Below are 11,204 nucleotides of genomic sequence, written 5' to 3'. Positions count from 1 at the left end.
GAAGGAAGAGGACGTGCCTTATGGAATCAGCTTCTGCTCCCAGTTTGTGTCTGCCTGTGCAATCCCCTTCCTGCCCTGCACAGCAGCAAACACAGCTCAGGCACTGCTGCTCCTCAGCTCACTGGGAATTTCTGTACTGGCTTCCACAGGGAGGAGCAACAAGTTTCTTGTGCCTGCAACACGCTCAGTTCCTTGGGGATGGATGTCAGGCTGTGTTCAGATACAGGCAGAAGAGAGTTTTCCAGTGTTTTTCAAGCAACACATTGCCCATGAGGAGAGAAATTTAAAAAACTCACTGATTTACCATGTTAAAAAAAGATGGCACATTTATTGCTACATAAATGTTATATACATAGTGTTTTCTGTTACATTGACAGAAATTTTTTGAACTTCTTGCTGCTGGTTGGAAAGGTTTATCAGCAATACCTTGAAATTTGACACAGGGTACAAATCTGCAATAAACCAACAATGGAAACTGGAGAACAAGATGAGAAGCAATTCATCTCGGACAATTAGCTCTTACAATACTCCATAGGTACTACACGGTATGCTAGAACCCTACTATGGTCTTACAATGCTATTGTAAATTTCTGATATTAATGAACAGGTTATGGTAAATAACCCTACATTTTTACTACCTAATATAGTAAAATAAAGTAAGAAACTTTTTACTGAAAACTTTTTTGATTTCAAAAATCTAGAAAGAGTAATATTTAGAATTCAAGAAATTTTCTTACAAGATTATTGTATAAAAGACTAGCTACAGTGAAAAATAAGCCAAATGTTTTTTTCTTTCTATTTTATGAAGGAAAGCTTCTGGGCATACTGCAAAGTCTAATATAGCCAAAAAGACAACAAGCTTAGAAGGAAAAAGGCCAGGCAGTGGCACGTGATCACTTTCACACGTCATAAGCAACAAATTCCGTTTAGCTGATAAACACTGAAATGAAGAACAAGGCCACAGATATAATCAGGTGTTATTGGATGATATATGCAAATTAAAGTAATAGAAATGAGTCCACTAATTCCACAAACTGTTTTGTTAGGAACCATCCAAAACATGAGCTTAAATTCATTAGTTTATTTTATCGATCCATCTTTTGTTCTTTCAAATTAAATGACTTCATAAAAATTATAGTTTTGTTCCTGTTTTGTGTGTGAACCAATTGCCAGTGATGAAAGATGCACTATATAAACAATAGCTCAGACAACCTTGGCTTAGGAAATTTCCTCCCATGGTCATTGCAGTGGAAGACAGTTTCCATGGAAGTTCAAAGGGATTTTAACCATTTCAGCACATCTGTGACAAAGGAATACTTACGGACACTGTTCTGGTGGAGAAACATTTAAAGGTTTAATGCTAATATGGCTTGGGACATTTGGGGGCATTTGTTTGCATTTGATTCACACTGGTTTTTCTCCACTGACAAGCCATACAAGGTGACATGATCATTAATGTGCACAGGAAGGAAAAACTGGTGACCATTGCTCTCAGATTCCATTACGTAATTAGCCCACCCTGCTGGTGGTTATATCATCACACTACCTGCCATGGTGAACTCAGGATTTTATATTCACCAAAGTTACAGCCTGAAAAAAATCTCCTTTGTATTTTAATGCATTTTGTGCTTACATACAGCTAACACTTTACATGTACTATATGTAGTACTTACTGCTCGGAAAACAAAGCAACTCTAACAAAGTAGATTCTCCCCACCCAATTTACACTTCACGTTACAAGCTTTACTATGAAGCCTAGAAGCCTAAAAAGGTTTTGTTTATAATTAGAAAAAAAAAAAATGTTTGAGGAAAGTCTGAGGGAAAATAAAAATCACTTTTTAAATCCAAGAAATGTTATGGTCACAGTATTGCTCCTGCCTGCAGCCTTCATGAAGCCTCTGAGGGGCTTGAGGCACAGAGCTCAGTATGGAAGGGGAACTATGACCATAACTGTTCAGATTACCAGAGATCAAAAATAACATAAAAAAAGCTATACCAAGGAATAGTTTCCTATTGCATGGAAAACACTAGTCATATGGCAAAAGGAGAGGAAAGGACAACAAAAGACTTTTCCCTTCCTTTTTTAAGACACTAATAGGTATGCTGGGAATGCTACGGGTCGACGGTTGTCACTGCTTTGTTCTCTGAATGTGAACAGCTTTAGTAAATGCTGGCATTCAGCTGAAGTTTTATCAGCCTTTAACATGTTAACTTTTCCCTTTATATGTAGACCTTTACAGTTCCATAACAATAAATAAAATTTGTAGTTACAATGCATTTGTCAATTCAGTTTAGGCACAAGGCAACTTCCACAATGAGTGGAGAGATCACAACAGTCTCTGATTGTGCAGAAGCGACACACTGCTTGCAACAGAATGATATGTTCAGAGTATCTCATGGGCTGAAATTCTGTCTGAAGATCTTGTATCTTCAATCCTGATGCAGGTGTTGACCAGTAGCTTTGATCATAAGATTGCATTTGGGTTTCTTGCTTCAAGTGTTTTCTCCTGTCATGTTTGTGTCTTCATATAATGTTAGTTGTCTGTGTCCTTGTGAAGAAAGGTCACCTTCTGTGTATCCTACCAATAATTCTGGAATTCTAGAAGGAAATTTGGGAGAAGAAAGGAGTATTAGGAAAAGAACCACTAAAAAGTTTCCTATTGACATTAGAGAAATGATTTCAACTGGATCTGGTGTCATTTTCAGTCTGTTAAGTCCAAAAGAAAATCACACTGAGAGGCCTTGAAATCCTTCTTCCCAGAGATATCCATACTGAATATTATATATTGAACAATTACTCTCCAGAACCTTCTGTTTGGCCTCTCTGGATATGGGAGGAAGAGTAATCTGCACATCTCAGACCTTCAGTTTGTGTTTGACTTTGCTCTCTAAGCCAAGAAGGAGACAGTACCTCCTTCCCTCACTCCTGCTGAAGGGACATTGCCATGTACCTGTGCAGCCTCTCCCTGCCAGTGTCACACTTCACTCATCTTACAACGTTACTGCTACCAAAAAAAATAAACACATCAAACTTTTGAAAGTGGTTCTTTGTATTTATATGGCAAGAACAGAGTGTGGGTCTGCTGTAAATCAAGAGATTCAATCAAGACAATTCAGAAGTTGTCTATTGCTCTGGCATGAAATTAAACAAATTAAGGAAATTCAAAGCATTAAAACTTAAAGAAATTCAAAGAAATTCAAATTTACTTTCCTAAAAAGAAAACCCACTTTGTTTATGAAGAAAAAAGCTGCCCATAAGGGATGAGGAAAAAGTACTGCCTCAAATAAGACCTGGTTTCAAAGCCACTTTGCTGCTTTCTGAGAACACCAGGGAATACTAAACTTCCATGGGATATATCCTGGCAAGACACCTTTATCTTAAGGTAAACCAGTCTATAGACACAACAACAAAAACCCTCTTGAAATATAAAATTTACTTAAACTACAGATTAAAATAAGGGCACTGAACCCAATTTTTTTTTCAAAGTGGCAACAGCTCTACTGAAAGATTCAGAATTTTTTCTTTTTAAAATCAGGTTTTTCCCAACTATTTAGAAACCCAACCAACAAGCCACAGTAAAGCCCAAAAGACTAATATTCCTGTAGGGCCTCCCATCAGCAGGTTTAAATGAGCTGTTACACACTGGGCCACACGGGGCTCTTGGAAACACTGATCTACCTTGCAAAGCTGAAAACATCACTTCAAATCTTCACTATCTTTACTAACACAGATTGTGACTTAAGACAGTTCACAATCTCTGCTGGGCAAATGAGAGGAGTTACAACGACTGGCCTTGAGCCAGACAGCAAATCTCTCTGGGATGAGGAGTCTCTCAAACTGTATCAGCACTGGGAAACAATAGGTGGATTTTTAAATGAACTAATGTGATATTTAGACCATTTAAAGATGTATAATTCATCTCTATTATGCATGGCTTATCTAGCAAGCTGTTCACAGCTCCTCTGATGTCATGCCAGGAAGGCCACCTGAGCCAAGAGATGTAGCCATTGGCAACAACACGTGGAAAGACAGAGACTTTGACGACAATTTCTTGGGGTTTTATTATAGAACTAAACAAATCTGGACGCTTTTGCTTATGCTCAGCTATGAAAAGACTTCAGCAGCACAAAGAAGTTTGGTGCCTCTGGCAGCTCAGTGACTAAAACCCAACATACCCAGGTACCTCCCAGACTGCAGCCAATACAAGAAGAGCCGTTCCCCGAGAGCAGACGTACCTGGCTGGTGTTCACATATGACCCATAGGGTTGGTAGTTTCACTCAGGCCAGGGTGGCTTCCTGGGTGTGGTGTTGGCGGCTCTGCCGATACGGCAGAAACTTTTTCTTCTTCCCTTCTCTTAAGGCAGGCTGCTTTAGGGTTTAGGTTTCGTTCTGCAACAGAAAACATCATTTGTAACATCCCATCCACTGCCAGCAAGGGGAATATCCAGACATGATGTGCTGGAGTAAAAACAGCTCTGCAGCTTCCCCTCCTGAGCTGACATCCCTGGGCACACATGCAGGTGTCTAAAGCTGCAGACCAGCACTGCTGAGAGTTCTACCAGACATCTCCTCAACTGGTACTTAAAAGAACCCAAACAAACAAAAAACCAAACTCAAACTTTACTGGCTGACTACATACACCTTGAGAAACTCTGAAAAGGTGCCTCCTTTATCACATAAGTCATTGAAGCGCAAAATGGGAACTGTCTGTAATTTACGATGTAATAAAATGGAGATTTCGGCATTTTGTTGGTATGCTGAGGTCACACCAAGCTCACTGACATCACACAGCTTTAGTAATGTTGCTGCTCCTTTCCTCCCCATAAGTATTACCCAGTTGTTAGAACAGGGGAGGCAGAATGCCCTAAACTGATAGTTCTCACCATCCCCTCAAGCCTGTGAGATCACCTTGTGCCCATCTCAGCTCAATCAAAACAATGTGATGACAGTCACATAGAGCAGGAGGATTGATTTTTTTCTGAACTGTATTTCCTCTCACATTAAAGTCAGTACTTTATAATAACCAGCTGTGGACCAGCTATCAAGGTATTCCATCAGCATGTTTTCACTTCCCCACTTAAGCTTCAATAGATGTAGATTTGGATCTAGCTTTCAAATAATGACGGTTTATAAAAGTCAACTGTTTCTGTTCTTCAAAATGGCTTTTCATGAATCAAAATACAGAAGATGTAAATCTCACTGGCCCAGCAGACACACAAAAAGGGGGTAATATATTCAACTGTTGAATTTAATCAACATTTTGAGGTATTTTTCTCGCTGTCAGTGAATCCTGTTTTGCAGTTGGAGATGGCAGATACAATTATAACTGTAAGAACACTGCCAAAACTGAACAGACAGCAAGAGCCCTTCTCCTGCCCTGAACAAGCACCCCTCTAGAACTGCAGTTTACTGACCCCTGTGCATTTTAAAAGGGGTAGAATCCATCTCATCTGACAGAGACTATTTTGGACGGACTTGATAATTCTGCTGTCACCAAAGTCATTATCAACAGCCTCCTACTGCATTCCCTTAAGGATGAGCACTCCTAAAGAGTCTACTGGAAAAAAAAAACCTGCTAACTTTTCTCAGTCACAGTTTTCTTTGTCTAACTGTGGCTTGCCTCGAAGTTTCAAAGAAGATTTAATTATGTGGAAACTTTGAAAGGAAGTTAATTTGCAGTGATTTAGGAAATGGAGATAAAAACGCTGGCCCGCAGTGAGAGCTTCAGTTCGAAATGGTTGATTCTGAATAGCATCAATCACAAAATGAGGAGCTTCATTACCAGCAGGGAGAGGAAATCATTGATGCAATTATATAACACGCTGGGAAAGCTGCTCTGGGCGCCACACAAAGCTCTGGTCAGTCACTTCAGGAACAGGTGCAAGGGAAGACGGGCGGGATAAATGGGGAACACGGGCCCTGTCCTGACAGGCACCATGAGCTGCTGGGGCGGCTCGGAGGCACCCAGGGTGACATGAGGAAGGAAGAGTTCTCAATTTACACTGCCTGTACAATGGGTACAATTTAGCTGTTAGCACATTTGGAAAAAAGATTTCTACCAAAGACAAAGAAGTTTGGAAGCAATCTCTGACCAAGGAAAAAGTGATTAATTATCACATGAAGCTTTTTGTGGATTACAGAACCCGTAAGAGCAGGGAGATGGACTTGATGATTTTTAAACATCAAAAAACATGATTAATGTTATTCTGACTTCCACATCATACTCAGCATTATCTTCTAGACCATGGCAAGCGTTTTCAGACCAAAACAATTCCCAAGATCTAAGTCTCAGAGATGCTAAAACTGGGTTTTACAATGGCCCCAGCTGGTGTCTCACCTGCAGAGCAGAGTTGCTCTCTGTGCCTTGCAAGAGCTCAGGCTGGAGACTGTGTGTTTCTTTATTAAAAACTGGATCAGTAAAGCTCTGCCTGAAAACACAGCACCTCATCCTTGCTGCACAGTAGGTAAGCTTGTCTAAAGTTTGTCACTTTGTCACTTTCAATAAACTCTTAACTAATGCTTGAATCTTCTGTGCAAAATGCAAGCAACAACTGAGCAAATGGAAGTAAAACAAGGTACACAAAAATAAAACGTTGGTATCACTCAGTGACATCAGTGATTCAAAGATACAGAGACTGAGCAAACACAGTCACTGACATCATCCACATCTGCCAGACTTTTCCAGTCACTTGCTGCACTTACACCAGTGGGACACTAAGGAAGATGGTTGTTCACAAGTCCCAAACAGCAGAACATGAGGACACTCCTCAGTAAGTGCCAGAGACACAGAACAGACGAGATTATTTCCATTGAAAGGGACCTACAACCATCATCCAGTTCAACTGCAGGACCAGCTCAGGGCTGACCACAAGTTAGACCAAGGTGCCCCAGAACTTCAACATGTCTTTGACAAAAGTTAAAAGGGAGATCAGAAGTCAACTGTGGCTTCACTGAGACACGAGAATGGAACAGTTGAAGAACTGAGCATGACTCCCAGAACCATCTCTCCTTAAAAGAGTGAATGGCACAAAGCAGTCTTCCTTCTGGACCTACCAGTAGGTCTGTTGTTTTTTTTCTGGAAAAATTTAAAGGAATCAGGGGAAGAAAATTCATGCAAACCCAGCTCTGATTCAATTACAGCAGAAGTTGGTTTCCTCCATCCCCAGTATACGTTTAATTGAAAAATCTAAGGAAACACATATAAAGTCATTCCATTTTAACATTTTAATTATGTGGGGTTCCTCTTAAAATAGATCTCTTATTCTTGCTAAAGCCTTTATATCACTAAACAAGTGCTGGTTACAATTTAAAGCAAGATGTGTCAATATTTTAATTAATCAATTTACCTTGAAAGGTGTAATCACCTTTACCATCGTCAGGTAAAGAGATGGCTAATTGTGCAGGAGAAAGAAAGGTCAAAGTATTAACTTCATACTCACTCCTTTCTCCTTTTTTTTTTTCTTTTTTTGAAAGTAATTCTTTGCTCTTCTCAAAGACCTTCAGCATCGTTACAGAACAGAAAACATGCTTTTAACAGCTCTGCATTTGTTTGTGCAGGTTTCGAGGGAGCAGCACTGCTCCATAACCAAAGGTACCACACAAGCAGGGCACTGACCTCTCACTTGCTGCTCTAGACTGAGGATCACAGCCACAGCCTGGTGGAGAATGAGCAGCTTTGTCTGCGGTTTCTCGCTCTTCAGGTGGAGCTGACACATCCTGCCGAGCTCCTTGAACGCCTCGTTGATATCTCGGACACGCAAACGCTCCCGGGCGTTGTTTGCCATCCTTCTCTCCTTTTCTCTTTCTATTTTCTGCTCTGGGTTTAAATCCTCATCTTCGTTAGTACTGCTGCAAGAAAGCAGAAATAACAGTATATTGAAATACCACTGGGATTCCAAACAAGTGACCCTGCTGCTGGCTCAGAATTTTCAGTTGTTGAAATTAAACTTCCCACCTAATCCATTCCATTGAAGAATATTTAACTAAGGAAGTGTTAGGTATCAATCCTTAATTTTCCAAGGCAATTCTTGGTGTTCCTACCTGTTCCTGAAAATAAATGTTAAGTGGCTTCTGCCTGAAGAATATCCACAGAATATTGCCTACAGCAGGTAAACATCTCTAGGAAAACTTCTGGCAATACACTGCTCCTTGAAGCAAAAGATGTATCCAGACTACCACTTCACTCAGGTACTGATGACTGGTCAAACAGTTAAAGAGGTAACTCAGCCACCTTCTCAGGTGAAGAATAAATAATTTTTAACTAAGTTTTTGCTACTTTCCAATACATTGGCTTATATAAAAAGGCATTCAAGGGATTTTCAATTTCATGTGCTTATTAAGAAGTTTCAGTTCTGTTAAAGACCTCACTGGCCTATTTTAGAACTATTCTTCCTTCTACTACTCAGTGTAGAACTAAACAGTTATATTTAGAATTCCTGAACTGCCTCAAATGATATCAAGTTGCAAAGCCTTTTTTAATATAGGACTGTCTAATTTAGTCTAAGAACTGTGCAAAACCTGTGCTCCACTAAAACACACTAAAATGCCATTAGACATGTGTGATGATACAGACTCTGCTGCCTGTGCTTGCAAAATTCTGATTGTCCACTGTTATCTCAAATTGCAACAGTTGTGTCAGGCCTATCAGGCAGATCCAGAAACATTTTACCCAGTGTCAGCTCCAGGTTTTTTGTCTGTGGCTTGGGAGGGGACAAAGTGTTTCAAAGGGATATTCAGCCACGGTGTTCACCCCAGGCTCCAGGTTATCAGCCTGGAGCTCTCCATCGCTACAAACTTACATTGAGAGGCAAAGCCCTGGCCCAGGCACAAAGTATCACAAATTTCTAACATTCCCCATCCTCTGTGCTGGGCAGGGCCCTCTGAACCTGTTACTACTTAAATGTACAGGCAGACATCAGGCATGGCACTAATCTAAAGGAATGTATACTCTTCAGGTGATTTTCTCAGAAAATCCTATACCTTTTCTCTCTTTCACTGCCTGTTGGTACATGCACTGGTTACACAAAAGCCTTGTAATAAATTTATCAAACCTAAGGACAACAGGTTACAGAGCATTAACAAAGCACAAATTCTCTGGGTCACGTCAGCAATGCACCTTGTTCTGCCTCTGGAGGAGACCTTGATATCCTTCTGGGAGGACTCGTCATCTGATTTCATGTCATCCGATGAGGGCGGTTCATGGATATTCTCATCCTTCTCCTTATGTTCAGACTTGATTTCTGTTGGACCTATAGCCACAGACTGGCTCTGTAGGCCACCTGACAGTGCTGCAAGAACCAGAGAGCAGAGTGAGCGTCACAGCACTGAACATTTCACAGAACCTCAAGCAGATAATGTGGATGAGAGGCCAGAGCCGAGCAGAAGCCTGGGAACACAACAGGAAATACTGTGCTCTGGCAACAGACACGACAAATCCTGGTAACACTGCTGTACTTGGACATGTGTCATGGGCTATAAAGTGACTGCAATTCAGAGAGAGGCTTGACTGGTAACAGCTTAATCTGAGAAAAAACACTGTTTAAGACAAAAGGACCTTTAGTGAAGTAAGGAAATCTGCACCTCATGTCTAGGTTGCACAGTTAAGAGCTGCACTGCCATGGAGGCTTGGGCTGAATGTGCAACACACCCCTCCCTCAGTGGTGCTGGCACACTGATAAATAAGCTGATGTCTGTTTTCTGCAGTTTACTTGTTTAGGCTAAAACTGGAAGGAACCGTAAACACTGGTGTGGAATGACTTCCTTCCTTTGGCTGCACTGAGCTCTGGTCTCAGCTCACTCCACAGCCCTCCCGGATGATCCGGACATGGCCACAGCTCTGCACGTGGATCGTGGCTCCTTAAGCTGGAAGAATGTGGTTGTCATGCAGTTCTCTCTTGAAACTGTACTGGGACAAGTCTTAGACAGGGATGCCCACAAAATTGTTGCAGGAATCCCTAACAGTGGTGTTATATAGGATTTATAATTAATTTTTATTTTTCAACATTATCTATGTCCCTGTCCCCTGCACTGCTGCCATTTTACCATGATCTACAGCCTCCCTGGCTCTGGACTGCTGCAGACCCCGTTCAGCATTTAGGACTGGAAAGTTACCTCTGTAGCTGTCTTGTGTTTTATGATTTAGTTCTGTGCTCTGAGCAGAAACTGTACTGGGAAGAACTGAGTGGTTGCTGTTGAGGCTGACACCTTCTTCCCGGTGAGTCCCAACCTAAAGTAAGGCAAAGCAAAGGTTTCTATTAAAGACGAGATTCAAAGAAACAATCCAAAAATAGAAGTTTAAAAGACTTCAAGTGTTTGCTGGATCAGAGACCTGAGTTAAAGCCCTCACTCAAGGAAGGAAACACTTGGTTGAAAGATGCTGTTACACTAAACCACCTCTTACCCCTTGCTGGACTGAGCTGTGTCCCAGGCAGTGACCAGCACCTGTTTGAAATAAAGTAGCAACTTGGCCAAAATTTTTTTCAGTATTTCCCCATAGAACACGACAGAATTTCCTCCCTGCTTTACACCTGAGGGGTTGAAGATCTGATTAACTTCTGCTTGCAAGTACTTATATTTTGATCCTTAAAAGAAGAGAATGGGAAATAATAGTCTTCACCCAGTGTGAAAGGTGTGTATACTGCCCTACACTCACAGATACAGATAAAGACACATGTACACTCATTAAACATAAACAGCATCACTTCTTGTTTGCAGAAACAGGATTAAGAAAGTACTGGATCTAATATAAAAACATTATTTTATTCACTTCAATAATTCTCTCTCATTTTCCTACTTTCTCAGCTAAATACATTTAGTTTAGTCCCATTACAGAATCATATCATACAAAAATAATCCAGGCATCTAACTGCTCTTACCACCTATTTCCTAATCTGCTCCTTCATAATAAATTTGAGCAGCAAGCATTGAGATGAAGAGTCTTGAAAAATTCTAATTTTGCATAACTTGAATTAATGGTACTTATGTAAGACAGCCATGAGTGCGCATACCTAACTTGAAGAGGCAATTTGTTAAAAAACTGCTGCTCAATACAGAATACTGTTATCAACTTCTATTAAAAAAATATTTTTTGTTTGAGAAAGAGGTAAAGACACACTGCATGTAGTTAAATGATTTGGAACACAGACTATTTAAAGCTTTTGATTCCTAAAGACACAAAAGTCCTTAAATATTTATACTATAACCA

At 40.5% G+C, this 11,204-nt stretch overlaps 1 protein-coding gene across 15 annotated transcripts in view; it reads right to left on the bottom strand.

Moving 5' to 3' along the window:
• Positions 1–308: 308 nt before the first annotated feature.
• Positions 309–11,204, bottom strand: part of TCF12 (transcription factor 12) — a 163,020-nt gene continuing 152,124 nt past the window's right edge. For 12 of the 15 annotated variants that reach the window (XM_027644674.1, XM_027644678.1, XM_027644681.1 and 9 more), the window contains 5 exons: positions 10,112–10,226; positions 9,117–9,288; positions 7,617–7,849; positions 4,237–4,390; positions 309–2,599 (listed from right to left, as the gene is read on the bottom strand). In XM_027644674.1, coding sequence (XP_027500475.1) covers positions 4,248–4,390; positions 7,617–7,849; positions 9,117–9,288; positions 10,112–10,226 — 663 coding nt within the window. In that variant the 3' untranslated portion in view covers positions 309–2,599; positions 4,237–4,247. The remainder of the gene's footprint in view (positions 2,600–4,236; positions 4,391–7,616; positions 7,850–9,116; positions 9,289–10,111; positions 10,227–11,204) is intronic. The other 3 variants (XM_027644679.1, XM_027644682.1, XM_027644687.1) reach the window with 1 other exon arrangement.

The sequence above is a fragment of the Corapipo altera genome, unplaced genomic scaffold (assembly GCF_003945725.1).
Source record: "Corapipo altera isolate COAL_440 unplaced genomic scaffold, ASM394572v1 50, whole genome shotgun sequence".
NCBI classification, from domain to species: Eukaryota; Metazoa; Chordata; class Aves; order Passeriformes; family Pipridae; genus Corapipo; species Corapipo altera.
This window is presented reverse-complemented; position numbering and strand designations above follow the sequence as displayed.